The 16644-nt window shown below is 38.2% G+C and overlaps 1 protein-coding gene across 5 annotated transcripts in view; it reads right to left on the reverse strand.

Annotated features, from left to right (window-relative positions):
* osbp2b (oxysterol binding protein 2b) overlaps positions 1-16644 on the reverse strand; it is a 47537-nt gene that overhangs the window by 15761 nt on the left and 15132 nt on the right. For 2 of the 5 annotated variants that reach the window (XM_008418633.2, XM_017306862.1), the window contains exons 3-4: positions 13622-13750; positions 1665-1915 (exon numbers count right to left, since the gene is read on the reverse strand). In XM_008418633.2, the coding sequence (XP_008416855.1) occupies positions 1665-1915; positions 13622-13750 (380 nt within the window). Of the gene's footprint in view, positions 1-1664; positions 1916-11006; positions 11317-13621; positions 13751-16644 lie in introns of those variants that run through there. The other 3 variants (XM_008418634.2, XM_017306863.1, XM_017306864.1) reach the window with 2 other exon arrangements.

Below are 16644 nucleotides of genomic sequence, written 5' to 3' on the forward strand. Positions count from 1 at the left end.
CTATACTGTGTGCTATGCTGATTTTATCTGACAAACACAGAGTTCATTAATATGAAGTGAAAGGAAAATTACACAACTTTCCTTGTTTAACGATTTAAAATCTTAAAAGCTTCCTCTGAGTTTTGTATACTTGGACAATCATGTTTTTGTCCATTGTTCTTGGTAAATTAGCTCAAGCCTGGTCATTTTACATGGCGACCATGTGTGAATGTCAATTTTCAAGTCTTGCCTCAGTTTCTCAATTAGAAGGAGATCTAGACTTTAACTAGTCCATTCTGACACATAAATATTGATTGATCTAAACCAGTCTATTGCAGCTCTGGCTGTATGTTCAGGTTTGTTTGTTGTTTTTTCCCCCCTCTATTTAGCTGAATAATTCATCACATTAACTCTGACCAGCTTTTAGATCCCTTATAAAGAAAAGCACCCCACAGCATGATGCTGCCCCCACTATGTTCCACCTTGATGATGGTGACCTCTGTGATGTACACTGTGTTTTACTTTATATCCCACACATCGTTTTGCAAGACCATAAAGTTCAGTTTTAGTCTCATTTGACCAAAGTGTTATATATGGATATTAAAATACACAACCTTTACTAAATAGTTTTTTAAAGCTACTGGTTTCCCTGGATCTTAATTATAGGTGCCACCATAAAGGTTGCATTGCTTTTCTCTATTGTTGGATGAAGACTAAACTGAATTAAACATTGAGCCTTTGTTTTCATACTATTATTTATTTAAAAAATGTGCAAAAATAATTTCATAGCTATGTGAAATTTAATTTTACAAACTTCAAATTTGTATTTATAACATGACAACATCAGAAGACATTCAAGGAGTACGAATATTTGCAAGTCACTGTATCTGAGGAGTCCAATATGTACCTCCCTTCAAAGTATTTGTACTCACAGGTAGACACTATTGCAAATTTAAAATACATTTACAGCAGCTCAGTTTGTAATACATATAAAAAGTTGAAGGATAGGTAGACAGTTATTACTAAGATCCACAGACCAAACCCACATAAAAAAAGCAGAAAAGAAAAAAAAAAAATAATCCGGCAAAAAAAAAGCAGAAAAAAAAAAAAAAAAAAGAACAAACCTTGTATTATTCTTCGCTTGCTACAGTCCGTTTAGTCAAGCAGGTTCTGAGATTTCTCTACAAGCTGGTGTCGGGAGTTTGAGAAATGTTGGGGGGCTAGAGCTATTTTTGTCACCCTTACTGCATATCATATTTAGTGTTGCTCCTTTGGGACGTCAACCCCTTCCTCATCCACCACTAACAAAACTATGGTAACATTATGGGTTGTAAAACACGGAAGAAACCAGCGAAGTACGTTTGTGTCTTGAAAAAACAATTAAATGCATAACTTAGACAAACAGACAGTGTGGTTGCATAAAACCAGTTAAATTAAAGGAGCAATAGATGTGGTTGTGTTTTAGCAGCTTAAACCTGATCTGCTGGGGTGTAAATGTGCCTGTCTAAACATGCAGGCCACAGCAGGGTGGCTGTGGGACCATCTAATCTCTCATCACTTACTACCCAGGACATCATGGATGACTGGTATCCCTGTCACATCGATCCCTCTGCAGCATGCAGGACACAGACCACTGAAGGCGTACTGCTGGTGCATCTTTTAGCTGCAAAGTCTGGAGTACTTACATTGATCATAGCATTGGAAGTGATGCGGAAGAGGGTGGCTCTCTCGTTAACTGCCTTGATCTTTTCCCCTCCCTCCAATGGGACTTTCAGTCCTTCCAGTTCACTGAGGGAACGCTGCAGGGCGGCTCCATGCTTGGCGATTAGGTCGTTACAAGTGCTGAGGTCATCAAGCTTGCTGACAAGTATCTTCAGGGTACCCTGGATCTCACTGCGGTCCGACTGCGTTGTGGGCTCCTCATCTCCCGAGTCATCTGGAAGGGAGAAGTCATATAAAAAAATAAAAAAAAACGCTCAACAATGATAAATTATGTATTAAGATTTTTACCCAGGAGCGTTTTTCTATGGAGTACCCACATGGCATTGATAAACATGCACAAAACCTCATTAAGAAGTGACACATCCCATTAGAGATGAATAAACTTGAATTGTAGATACATAAATTAATGTCCAGTTTTCAGTACTAAGTAAAGCTCACTATTTGAGATCTGGCAGAAAACTTATTGGAGACATACAGAAATAGAAACAGTTGTGATGTCAAATGATAAAGATGCACAAAGCCATCATACATTTTTCTTTTCTACAAAAAATAAAAAATAGGGACAAGCCATTAAAGAATTCAAAACATGTCTGTTATGTTAAACAGAGGAAAACGCCCAAGGCTGAACTACAGTGCTCCAGTTTAAGCCCCATTTTACATCCATATAAATCCAGCTTCTTCTATGCCTCAAATGCCACAACAAACATGCAAAAAAAAAAAAGTAAATATGGTAGCTGAAGGTTTACATTACATTTACTGAATTCAAATTTGAGCAGCAGCTTGTTTGAGTGTCCCAAAACAAAAAACAGCCAACACCAAAAAACATGTATACATTTACTCATAAATCTTATGAGTTCATCAAATTTTCAGCATCTATAACTAACCAGAAATGTGAACAATAAAATATGTTGGACCATACACAAGCAGAGTGCTGCAGATGTATAGAGACAACTGTAATCCCAACAGCAAAACATGGTGGTGGCAACATCACAATTTGGAAATGCTCGTCTTCAGCAGGGACAAGGTCGCAGCTAATGGAAAGATGGATAACAGGAAAATCAGACAGTCCTGGAATAAAACCTGTTCCAGGATTGAGAACAGGTTGAGAAACTAGAAACAGGAGCAGCGGTTCACCTACCAGCAGAACAACAACAGCTCCAAAGCCAGAAACTCCAACAGAATTAAACAAATTTGAATCAATAGTCTTCATATGACAATAGGTGAAAAGGTTTGCAATGTGTAAATACATTGCATGGGTTTGACTGCATGCCACTAGTCATGTTTGAGGAGGAGCTGCTGAAATAGTGACAGCATAACTCGTTCAAACAAAAAAATAAAAATACTGTTAGAACATATACTTCCTTTGTTTTATGGATCAATTAAACAGTTTTGAACAACTACCCAATAAAATGCAGTGGGATTCTAACCAGGAGTTAATAATGCTTGGAAAAATCCTAATAGTGCTGGCTATAACATGCTGGTTTTTATTTTTGATCTGATAACTAGGTTTATCCGTTTAGTTTTGAGGAAAACTTCGCCTTCGAACCCCAGCTGCACAGAGAAAAATTGTACCACTGAGAGAAGGGAATAGAAGAATCTCTCACCATGTTTGCATTCCTGGGCATCCATTTTCAGCCAAAGGTAACCAGAGTTCATTGAGTAACAAGCAGCACAAACACACACTAAACTCTAACCCCTGAGGTGCTGTAAGTTGTCAAACAGATCTCCAGAGAGACACACAATGACCACACTATGAGAAAAATACACACAACAAAACAATCCAGCTGAGGATTGGCACAGCAGGTCTCCAACAAAAACAAAAGCAAACCTGGAATTGAAAATGACACCAGAAATCCACCTATCGCAGGCCAAGGGATGAGGAGGAATCGAGTTGCACAAAACAGCAACACAGTCACTGATGTGAAAGTAAAGGTACAGAAAAAAGACGGGTTGAATGTATGCAGTAGCTGTCTGAAGGGGACGTGGTCCGATTCCAGGGCAGCAGCCAATAGGAAATGATCTGAGTATGTTCTGAGAACTGGGGAGGATAATAAAATCAGCCTTTAATTAGCGAAGCATGACTGTACTAGAACAGCTATAAGTTTGTTGGCCAGTTAGCAAGTTGGTTAAACATTTCCTTTCAAAAGAAAATAATTATCTCCCTTCTAACAATATTTGATTGTACAAACGAATTTATCAAAATGAGAGAAATAACATTTGATAAAATACATTTTGCTGATGCAGCACCGATGTTGCTCCAGTCTGGTGAAGAAAGGGCCGAGTCAAAAAGTGATTCGATTTACTGGACTACCTTCCCTCCGCGCCTCATCTACGGTCATGAGTTCTTGGCTGATGCAGATTTTATTATCATTATTATTCATTTATTTATTGTTAAGTCTGACCTGGTGATTTAGATTTCGACTGATCACAGTTTTCATTCTAAGGAGCATAGACATAAATGTTATGTTTTTTTTAAAAACCTGTGATGTTTGATCTGTCGAACACTGACCAAAGCCGTATACTGAAGCAGCTGACTGATCAATTGAGTGGAGCGTTGCCTGCAGCGATTTGGATGTTGCTTTGGTCAGGAAAGAGCTGAGTAAGCCAGAGCTGTGATCTGTGTGGACGGCGACTGTTTGGAAAGGTTTCCATGTGACGCTCAAAGGGAGATCTTTCAAAATCAGAGGATATGTTTTCTTATAGATCTTATAACCAGTGAACCTCGCCAAAAACAGCCAGATCAGCAAAACATTTGCAGTAGACATATGTTCAGTGACAAATGTTTTACTGAACAGCAAAGTTGCCACTGACAGAGCTACACAATGCTGTATGCTCTGCATCACAGTCAGGTTTCAGAGACCTGAAACCTAATTTCACTCTCTGTAATTTCAGAGAGTGAAATTACAGTATATATTAAGTATAGATCATTTTAGCTCTGTTAGGAACATGGCAAGCACAGGAGAATCCAGAAAAAATGTGGGAATTCTGTGGCTAAATTAAAATATTCACTAACCTCTGTGTCACACAGATTTTCTCTCATATCCCCCAAAGACCTGTTGCCCTTGTAATTGTTCTCACTGACTGCAGTTGTTTTTTGGCATGCTACACATGAAACTGATCAGCTGTCTGATACACTAGGCAGTCATTATGCATGTAAAAGCAGATATCTAAGAAGATACCAAATTAAGTGTTTTTGATTTATATTACTTTAAATTTACTTTCTTTTGGCTCCACTCTATAAAAATGATGAGTACTTCCTTTCAAAAGCAAAATGTTGTATACAAAAAGTGTATCTGTGCTTACAGACCTTCACCTCCAACATGACTTCTGTTTCCACAGCAATAAACTGAGGCTGAAAGTATCGACTACCTGCTACCTCTGAAAAAGGTATCACTACATAAAGCTTTTTAGAATTATGTCAGAAATATCCTTTCTGCAACGTCCCCTCAGTTCACTTAGTCGGCTCTATGTAGCATCGACAAAATGGCAAGAGCCACCAGACAAGAATGGAGCCATTTAAAATCAGTAAACATCAGCAATATATCACTTGGTACAAAAATTGAATATTAGCTTTTATATAAACTTTGAATAACTCAATAGCCTGTTTATGGTGTCATTTTATTTATACTAAAGCCGTTCTTTCACATTTCCAAGCGCTTTTTTCACGCCAGCAGATGGATGGGTTCTCACACCAACGTCGATGTCGAGAGGCAAGGACAGAAGCCCATTACCACACTAGTCATGCCTCAAGGTTACATTACCTCCCCCCCTGCCCATGCAGCCCAACACCTCCGAGAACGCTCAATAAAACACATAACCAAGCCCGTTTCTGACTCATCGGCTGAAGGTAACCTTGACGTTTATGACATAGAATTAAGTAACATGTAATACAGTAGGGCTGCAACTAACAATTGATTATTCTAACAATTAATCAAATAAAAAAAAAATGGTATATATGTAATGAACCCCTGCTCAAACACATGTGCATGAGCAGTGAATGCTTGATACAACAACTAAAAAGTCAAATGATAACGAGCAAACACTTTTTAACTCGAACATGCCTAACAGCGTGGAACATATATCAGAATAAAGTAACACTATAAAAGGCAGCCCCAGACATGGTTATTAACCATGTTTTTAAATACAAGCAGCTTGTCCTAGAGAGCAGAAGAACAATAACCAAGAGGATCTTTCCTAGACCTTCATGTCATGCAGGGAACAACTAAACAATCTTCATCCAGACCTGAGAGATCATTTCAAGTCAAAGACGGTGAAAAGTCATGGATGTACGACAAAGCCAAACCGCTAAGTGCTTTGCGGACTTCTAAAAGGATTGTAAAGGCTTTTCTAAAATAAAACACGGATGTGAAATTGCCACTGAAGCATCATGCTACCATTTCTGTTCCTCCTGAGCCAAAAGTGAATTAATAGGATGGTTCTGCAAACTGGATTATATGTTAGATTTTTTAAATCATATTGTGAGCTACACATGACTGACAAGTGGTTAGAATATTTGAGTTGACAAGAATAGAAACAAGTTTCCATATGACTAGAGGGATAAATTAGGGTCATTTAGTTTAGCTTTAATTGTTAAGCCTGTTGCAATTAAACATTTGTCAACAATTTTAGCTCATTTTGATTATTGTAAAAACAGTTCCATAACGCAGATATAAACCTGAATAAAGTTTAAACACTATTAATGGAAGTACCTTTGTGCTGTTCTGCTTCCTGCAGCCAACATTACATAAAAGCACCCAATAATTCTGCAACTGAACATGTATTAGACGCTTTGATCCTTCCTTTTTGCCCTCCTGTACTTTTAGTAAAAATAATATTCTGAATATGGGTTGGCACTAAGGAAAACAGCAGCAGAAGAGGTAGCAGGAGCATGTAATTAGGCGAGGAGCAGTCTGGTATCTCGCTGTCAGATTTTGTCTCTTTGCTAGTCCCAGAGGACAGGCTGTCAGATCAGTGGAGTCAGGCTTCCAGCTGACAGCACATCATGGTGTTGGCAGAAAGATGAGGACAAAGAGCACATATATAGGCACATGGGAGAGATGTGCTGCCCCATTGGCTTTAAAACTGTACATAAACTCACTACTACGCCTAATTTAAGAAGAGACAACTGTACTATAGTTACAACTCAAATCTTGCTCAAGAAAACAGCTCAAATGTTCTCTGGAAGATGTGAGCATACCTCACATGGATATTATAATTGCTTTGAGTATCTTGGATCTCTTTAGAGAACACATTTTGCACTGTACAAAGCGGTGCGCAAAGTCTCCCACTATCAGAGGCAAAATGAGAAATGAAGGTTCCCAAAGTGTTTTTAAATTAACTGCTCTTAGCCATTAAGTGCTGGCACCAATTTGTTCAGCTTCCAATGTTCCAACATTCAGTAAGTTTCCGTAGATCTACTCTTTATCCCATTAGGTAGACCGACTACCACCAGGCAGTAAATTGGACCCCTTAAAACTATTCCTTTTGGTAAACAAAGTTTACGTAACAACTAATAAAATACAAAAAAAAGTACCTGTAATTCTAAACTGCTACTTTTTCCATCTACAAAAACAGTCCTGTAGTGAATAATGACATTTATTATGAATCTATTTATTTATTGTTTTTACATCCAAACATTCTTGAGGCAGTCAATGACATGTACCTGATTTTTATAGCTTGACATTTTCTTTTAACTGTTTAAGCAGCACTTCCTTGAAAAGGTTTTTTTTTTTCATCTCAAAGAGTTTTTATACTGGTAAAATAAAGGTGAAATAAAATAAAAATAATAATAATAATAATAATAATAATAATATTAAAAAAAGATATTTTCTGGAAGTCTGGTTCAGATGGGCTGAGGTAGCCAGATTAAACTATAAACTCTACAAAAACTTGACGATCACTCCTGAGTCACAGCTGCTGATTAATACAGACTTTATAACCAACAATACACGTAACAAATCTGCATTCAGACTCTGACAGAATGGAAAACTTTCAATCACCACACAGACACATTCAAGTTGTTCGTCAGGTTTTAGCCCACAAATAGATTTCAATTCATGCAAAGAAAGTCATTTCACAAGGATTCCTATCAAAGACCATTTACAGCACAGACAGCAAAGAGAGGAAGGATAATAGAGCATGTATAAGGGTAAAAATGAGAAAAATGTTGGAAGCAGCAGAGGATGAACAGGGATGCTTCCCAGGGGATGGAAGTTTAATCCTATGCCTGTAATTGCTAACTGACTCCATAACTCCCCAGAGATGCATCACAAGGAGACAAACCGAGGAGACATCAGGTTTAACCCAGTAATTTGGCTCTCAACCCTCCACCAGCAAATGAGAAACAGCACATTGCAACTCATCACTGTCCCCAAAGTTTTAGCCAAGCAGCTCTGGCAGTGCTTCTAACCCAACGCACACAAGAAGAACCGAACAAAAGTGAAGATCAACGCCCCGCTGCAGCCACTAAGCAGTGAGTTTTAATTCAGCAGCATGTGCTGTGATAGACAAAAAGAGAGAACACTCTGACTCATGGGTCTTTTATACTACACTATGCTGAATTTATTTCAAAAACTTTCAGCTGGGTCGAACCTTGAGAGCACATAGCTTTGGTTTACTGCAGTGCTTGTATTGAAGGTTGAGGTCATCAATTGCTCCAAACCCTAACAATACCAAGTGAGCTCCTCCACATATGTTGAAAGTAATGCCAGAGCTACAGCAATGAAATGCAATTCACTCTGGAAATAGGGACAGGCAAAACTAAAAAAATTTCTTCAGCATCTGAATCAACATTGCTTGTGAAAATCCAAAATCAATTGTGATGGATTGTCACATTTTATGTCATGTTCCCCTTTCTTTTTTTACTCCAAGAAATAATGTCATAAAAATGCAAGAACACATTTTTAAAGATCAATTAACTTTTTCAAAGATCAATTAACTTTAAATTCTAATGAACATTTAACACTGCGAGTGGAAGACACTTTAAATATCCAACATAAATAAACAAAACAACAGAAACAACACATAAAACGAATTATGAAGTCTCTGTAAACAAGTTGAGACCAATGCACCGACTTTTGTCTTCCAATCTTTGGCAGAAAGAGAAAAAAGAGAGACAATAATTAATACAATACAATCATTTTCAATATTTAAGGTTACTGCCGTTCGTCGCAGTAGCATTAGCTGACCAAGAAATCAGGGAAGTGAAATTTATAGATAGCGAGGATTTTTAATAACTCAGAGACTAGTTTCAAAAACAGACTTTTACTTTAAAATATGAAGCTAAATAATGAAGTTTGTGAAATATGACTCAAGGAAAAAAGCCAGGGATTTTGATTTGTGTCATTGATTTTACTTTTTTAACATTCACATTCAAACCTAAAGTGTTAATGTAATTGACGTTTCTTTCTTTCCAACATCCTAATTTCCAATAAAAACGCTTCCTTAATAACAGGGAACAACTTTATGTGACATTTAGAAACCATGAGAAACCATGTGCCTTCAGAGTTTTCTCTTTTTGTAACCCATGGCATTAGAGGTATTTAATATGCAGACTGTTTTTTTATTTATTTATTTTTTTTATTTTTTTTTTAAGAAAATAGTGTCATGCCACTTAAATCTTTTTACATTTCGTCAGATTACAACCACAAATTTGTACTTTACCAGAATAATTCAAAACAGACCGAAAGAAAGAAGTCTATATCTGGGAGACGGAAAGAAAAGGATATGTGGTTTTGTAAAATGTTTTGCAAATAAAAGTCTTAAAAAGGGAATCTGCATTTGAATTCAGCCTTCCTGAATCAGTAGCTTGTAGGACTGCTTTTTGATGCAGGTGCAGCTACTTGCCTTTTGCAGAATCTCTATACTAACTTTTTTACCCGTTTTCCTCACAAAAAATTGGGCCATTTTAAAACATGAGCCTGTTTTGATATAATCCATTCTATTGTGTGTGTTTAGGGTCAGTGTCGTACTGAAAATGATTTGACCCAATCCCAAGTCTTTTGCAGCCTCCATTTACTATCAATTCTGGCTTGCTACATAGCTGCTGATAAGCTGCAGCTATGCAAGTCAAGCTTTCTTTCAACACTGGCTTTGTTTCAGCTGCTCTTAAAAGTTAGATCTGCACAGTGCACATATAACAGATATTTCAGCCATAAATTGTGGGCTGTGAATCTTTGTAGCTCCTCCAAAGCTACTGTGTGCCACCAGACTGGTCCCCTGAATATTTATCTTCTTACAGCACTGAGTGGGAGGTTTTTCTATGAATAATGTTATGCAAGTTTTGGTGGGTTAATAGTTGTGCCATATACAATACCTACAGATTGACAGGTCAACAGTCCTAATGAAAGAAAACACTGCAGGTTGTTGGAACACTTGGTTCCCCAAATACTGCGTGAGTTATAAATACTGTCTGCAACATAAAGTTCAAATATTTGCACTAAATTCTGCATATATAATTTACCTTCTAACACTTCTAACAGTTTCCACCAAATCAGGAACATCCAAGTGAGTAAACAGTGAGTCTGAGGAATAAGATCCTCAGAAGTTAAACAGCAGTTTAACTTTGCTCAAAGCAAGTAATGGTTAAGAGTCGTGGAAAGAAAATTGTTGATTGCACACATTTCAAAGGTTTTTCAAAGGTTGCAATGCACAGAACAGCACCAAACACAAATGAAGAATGTTCTTTACCCACCGTAAGTAATACTGATTTGTCGTAGAATCCTGTTTCATTAAGTAAATCTCTCTGAAGCATTATTTCTTGTAAATGAATGGAGGAAAGAAAAAAACACTTTATAATTATCAAACATCATACAATAGGATATAGAGAACAGGTTCTAGGACCCTGAAATATAAGGCTATCCCCCTGCTTACAGTTTCTGATTGCGTAATGAAGTTTACGTTGGGAAAAAGTGCACACAGTAGAACACTGCAAACACAACACATTGGCCTGTCACACTCCAGCTCATCCATACGCAGATGTAAGGTGGAGCGAAAGAAAGGAAGTGAGCAGAAATGAGCATGAGTGAGAGAAGCGTGAGAGGAAAGATGAGAAAGAACATGCAGTGCAGAGCGAAAGAGAGAAGGCAGGCTGCTCTTTTCACAGAGTGAGCTACTGCATTGTTAGAGGATGCTGCAGAAATGTCAGCATCCGTGGTTGACAGCAAGCTGGATGGAGGAGTGACAGACTGCTATAAGAGAAAGAAAGAGTTACCAGGAAGAAACCTGTCTTCAGACACATGGAGATGATTGTGACAGCTCCAGAGCTGCACCATTAGCTACAAACCTAGAGCTGTCACCATACTGACCCCGGTTGAGTTTACTCAGACAGCTCGAGTTGCAGAGGGAGCGGATCGCCCTGGGCTCCCAGCAGCTCCGGCCCTTCATCCCACTCTCTGCAGGCCTGATCCAACTCCACGCTCCCTGAGATGCGACGCTGCCCTTGTGCCACTACGTAATCATAGTGAGGGGAGGGCTGAGGCACTGACTTTCCTTTCCCCAGCGTTACAGCGTGCACACAAATAAACTCGCACTCAATCACGTACGACGATGTGGGGCCAGTCGCACGCACCCCTTTAGTCCTAGGTCCAAAACTGCATTCCCTGCCCACCAGAATCGGACGCACACAATCTGCATACGCTCAATCACAAAGCTCGGCACGTTTACAATTCCCCTTCACATGCTTTTCTGAGTGCAGTGCAGCTTGATGGGGAAGGGAGGGTGGAGGGGAGGGAGAGAAGCTGAGAGGAGATAGGACTCGGCAGCTAGCAATCATCTACGACCAAAACTGGAACACATTTCTTTCTCTCCGTCACCAGTGTGCATCTTGACGAACTACCCAACAATCTTAAGAAAAGGAAATGACAAGGGAGGAGTAACAAATATGTTGGTTAAACTAGTGAGGGCTTGTAGAGCAGCTGTAAATGAGGAAAAGATGAAGTCAGAATAGGGATTTAGGAAGGTCAAACAAAGAGACCTCTATAAAATGTCTCTTTGTGCTACTGACCAACGTGTTACTGCAGTGTCGCTATGTCTGATTGTGTTTTCAATGCTGATCATCAGCCACTGACGGCTCAACGAGACATACAAACAGCTGCAATACAGACCGCACTGCCTTCAATTTCAGAGTGGATGAAGGTTGTTGCCTCAAAATCAGAGCTGAATTACAAATCCCACTGTGCTCCACACCAAGGTCACCTCAGTCAACTGCTGTTCATTTAGCTGAGGGTTGCAGAAAACACACATCAATTCTAAGCAGGATTCATCAGTAAGTTTACAGGGACTGAACAAGCCCTTTTGTTCATTAGTTTAAAACCCATTCATGGAGATTTCCATTGTTATTTTTAAAGACCGATCTCTTATCTTCATGATTAACCACACTGTATTTAGTTTACATGGGACATGTTGATGTATTTGCATATCCACAGATTATATGCCTTTCCATGGATCTCTTAGGTTTTTTTTTATTTATCTGAGCCATAAGCTACTGTTACACTGTGTTCTTGTCATGTCCAATGTAAATATGTATTTTAAGTAAGTCTAGATGTGAAAAAATTAAATGTACTTTGTGAGTCTCGGCACCTTCCCAGATATGTGTCACTTACTCTTTTTTTAGCTTTGCAGTAAAACGGGCTGATGAACACCTGAATACTTTGTATTTGTTTTTGTCATCTCAACAAATTCCTCAAACTATTGTGATAAAATCTAAAAAATGTTGCACATTCCTAGTATAAATGGGTACGCCCAATTAACAAGTTTTATAAAATTTAAATGTCACTACTTTCTTCACACAACGAAAATGCAACTGTCTGACTGTCACACAAAAAAAACTTGCTGTTATAAGTTTGTAAAAAATTCTGTAGCAGTTTCTGACAACAGCAAGAACAAGTAACAAGAAAGAGCTGCCTGGGGGTGAGGGTGAGGAGGCAGAGGGGATTTTTCTAAAAGGCACTGAAGCACAAAAGATCTTCTTTAAGGATTTTACATCTTCGAACTTTAAAAATAGTCATCTTGTGTGATCTATGTAGAAGACTGTTTCATGAAAACCCAGAAAATGCAGCATCCTCTTTTTACAGGACCCAGGGTTGTTTCGAGTTTGATAAAAATAAATAAATAAAAAAAATATGTTTGATACGTATGAGAAGTAGGCTTTGATTTAGGAATTGGGATGCCATTTTTCTCAAAGCCACAATATTTATTAAAGATTTTTTTTTTTCATTTAATGATGCAACTAAAATTTGTTCAAGCTTGTAATCAGTCAGTCTGCCTATTTAGAGGATGACAAATAGTCACTGTGCGATTTGGAGATATGGTATGTACCACACTGAACATTTACTGCAGGAAGTGAAGTGGAAAGTTGTCCCACGAGATTAAAAAGAAAATTTTAGACATGCATATTAAAGGTAAAGGCTACAAGACCGTCACCAACCAGCTTGATGTTCCTGTATCATTTAAGGTGCACATGACTGTAGACAACCTCTCTGGCTTTGGTCGCAGGCCCACTGAATAATATAAGTAAGGCTGGAATTTGCCACAGTGCATACCGACGAGCCCCAAAGCTTCTGGGAGAAAGGCCTTTGGTAAGATGAGTCAAAACTAGAGATTTTTGGCAAGGCACATCAGCTCTATGTTCAGAGAAGTTACCAAGAAGATAAAATTGTCCCTACTGTGAAACATGGAGGAGGCTTGGCTATGATCTTACGCTGCTTTGCTGCATCTGCCACAGGGAGTCTTGTATCTGTACAGGGAGTGGTAAAATCTCAAGACGATTAAGAGTTCTGGAGAGAAATGTGCTACCTCGTGTCGGAAAGCTTGGTCTTAGTCGCAGGTCATGGGTTTTCCAACAGGATAACGACCCAAAACACACAGCTGAAAAGCACCCAAAAATGTCTAACAGCAAAACATTGAACTATTCTGAACTGACCTGAAACGAGCCCTGATCTAAATCCTGCTGAACGTCTGTGGCAGGAGCTGAAACATGGCGTCCGGAGAGGGCGCCCTTCAAACCTGACACAACTGGAGCAGTTTGTGCATGAGGACTGGGTCACAACACCTGTGGACAGGTTCAGAAGTCTTATTGACAATTGCAAAATTTGTTTCATTGCAGTAATTACCTCAAAAGATTGAGCAAGAAAAAAATATTAAGTTATAGGTATCATCGTTTTTGTCCAGGCCTGTTTCATTAGTTTTTTATAAATTATTTTGTTGAAAAAATTTCAAAGGCAAGGTCTGCTTTATACTAGATAATTTTCAGTCATTTTTAATTTATTTTTACCTTTGTCACCTTTAGGTTATTTCAATGACCATTGTGGGCGTTTAAGTCATTAACAGAGGACACATGTGACATACATGACACACAAGCCTAAACACAATCTGGACGTCACCAGATATGTCCATGTGACCTACATTAAGGATGTAATATTTTGAGAAACATTAGGTGAAATAATGCAGCATCGAGATGTTCAGAATGGCATCAGTGTCTTTCACTTCAGGTAGCTTTAGACTCAAATACTTCTGTTTAAGGCGCCATAATTCTTACATTATCAAGATTGAAAGATTGGGTTCGCAGAGGCATCTAAACTATTCCCACAGTTCATATTCTAAGGTTTTGTTACCGTAACGAGTAAAACTGACACAGAATTGGTGGAACTTATTTTTTCAAATTCAAAAACTTTCAAGGATTTCAAGGACCTGTGGGAACTCTGAATATAATTTAGCTCTTGATAAGAGTTGAGGCTTTATTAAATATGGTTAATGATACAAAAATGGATTTTGCTTTGTATGAAGTTGAGGTTTATAAAGGTCAAACCATCAGAAAGATGGTTTGGCTGTCTAAGAAGAAGACATTATATTTAAAGAATACAACAGTCTTATTATACCAATTACCGCATTAAGAAGGGAACCGAAACACACAGAGGCCAGACAGCCAGAAGGCACAGAGCTCATTAAAGCAGCGAGATGGTCTGGGAGCAGAAACTGGAGAAAGAAAACTTTCCAGATGACATTTCAGGGGTCACATTTTAAACTTGACAACATTTAAATCATTAGGCCATGTTACCTTCAGCTGCAGTAGCCATTTAAATGTAGCTAATCTACATAAAGGGACCCAGTTACTTTGCTGTCTCACCTCCTCTGAAGAAACACAAGCTCAAATTCATATAAAAACTGAAAATATCTTTAAAAAAAATAAATGAAATACCTGCCTTTAAACACAACTGCAAACATTTAGATCGATCCAAGAGGTTTTAGTAATCTCAAAGTAGAATTTGATATGAATTAACCCACACAGCAGAGTGAACGACAGCATACTTTTGATACACGGGGGAAATGAATCATCCAGCTCAATGAGCATATATAATGTGGAATATTCACGAGTTCTGTAAGTATCTCTTTTTTGCCTCTAAACTACATAATTAAGCAGGTAGAAAAAAATTTATCTAGTTTTTCCTATATTCTATTAATCTGTCTTCGTCATTAGTAAAATTACTATGCAACAGCTGCTTTTGCATTTTTTTTGGTGTAATGCAACAGCAAATTATTAGTGGAAAATTTGTAGATTCTCAAACTTTTTTTGCAGAGTGCATCAAAAGCAGGAGTGGGCAATTCCAGGCCTCGAGGGCCGATCTCCTACAACTTTTAGATACGTCTCTACTTCAACACACCTGAGTCAAATAATGAGGTCATTAGCAGGACTCTGGAGAACCTGACTGCACTGAGGAGGTKATTCAGCTATTGGATTCAAGTGTGTTGGACCAGGGAGACATCCAAGAGTTGCAGGACACCGGCCCTCCAGGACCAGGATTGCCCACCCCTGACCTAAAGTATCCAAAAAGAAACAAAGAACTAAGATTTCCCTGCTTTTGTCAGCCCTGGGTGATTATTTATTCACAAAAATTGTCAAATTATGACATAACCATAACAATGTTGTGACCTAGCTCTCCTTTAAACAAAACATTTTCAAAAATCTAAAAGCAACAACACTGATATTTAGAGCTTTAAAACGACCCAAAGACCTTTCAAAGCACTTAAGTTCACCAGGAAGACTAAAACAGAGAAAAATAAAATAACTAAATTCTGAGGCGCCTTTCTCCTTGCTGATCAACTCACACACTGTTTAACCAATTTTTATTTTAATGATCTGCCAAATCAGCATTCTCCATTTCCAAACTTTCGCATCCTGCTGATAAAGCAGAGAAGCTTTGGGGAGAATGAGGAAAGAAAAAATGTGTGTGTGTGTGTGCGTGTATTTGTGTGTGTGTGTGCAAGCAAGGACACAATTGTGGCTTAATAATGAGCACAGGTTCTATGCAGCATGTAGTGCTCACAGTGTAAACACTTGACCTGCAGGGAGTAATAAACCTTGTAACAGTGAAGGACAGCACAACAAAACACGCATGACTGCAACATAGTCTGAACAAAGCTCTCCTTATGTTTACTGATGTAGCTTTTATCATTCACATAATCTGTTCTTTACTTATTTTACCATTTCCCTAAAGGTGTTATTCACCATATCTATTTTAATCAGCTTGACAAAGGTTTATCAGGGCAACAAAGCAGAGTAAAGCAACAGCCTGGATCAACTGTAACCCGACTTCTAAACCAAAAGATAAACCAAATATTATAATCTACACCAGAACTTCTAAATGTTGCAAGAATAAATCATTTATCTATTACACATACACACCAACCTTTGGCTAACTTTGTAACACAATAAAACAATACCTTCACTCCCATTGCAGATGGCAACACTGATACAATAAGTCAGAAACCAAAACTGAAACAATAAAAATAAAGTTTACCGAAATGCATGTGGCAGAAGTAATCATTGTTTCTCATTAAATATTTGTAGCATAACAGAGAGAGGAGCACATACCCAAAAGAAGAAAACACCAAGAAACAGACTGAAATGTTGGGAAAGCTGTGTCTTGTGATATTAGGATATTAGAG

The sequence above is a fragment of the Poecilia reticulata genome, linkage group LG9 (genome assembly GCF_000633615.1).
Source record: "Poecilia reticulata strain Guanapo linkage group LG9, Guppy_female_1.0+MT, whole genome shotgun sequence".
NCBI classification, from domain to species: domain Eukaryota; kingdom Metazoa; phylum Chordata; class Actinopteri; order Cyprinodontiformes; family Poeciliidae; genus Poecilia; species Poecilia reticulata.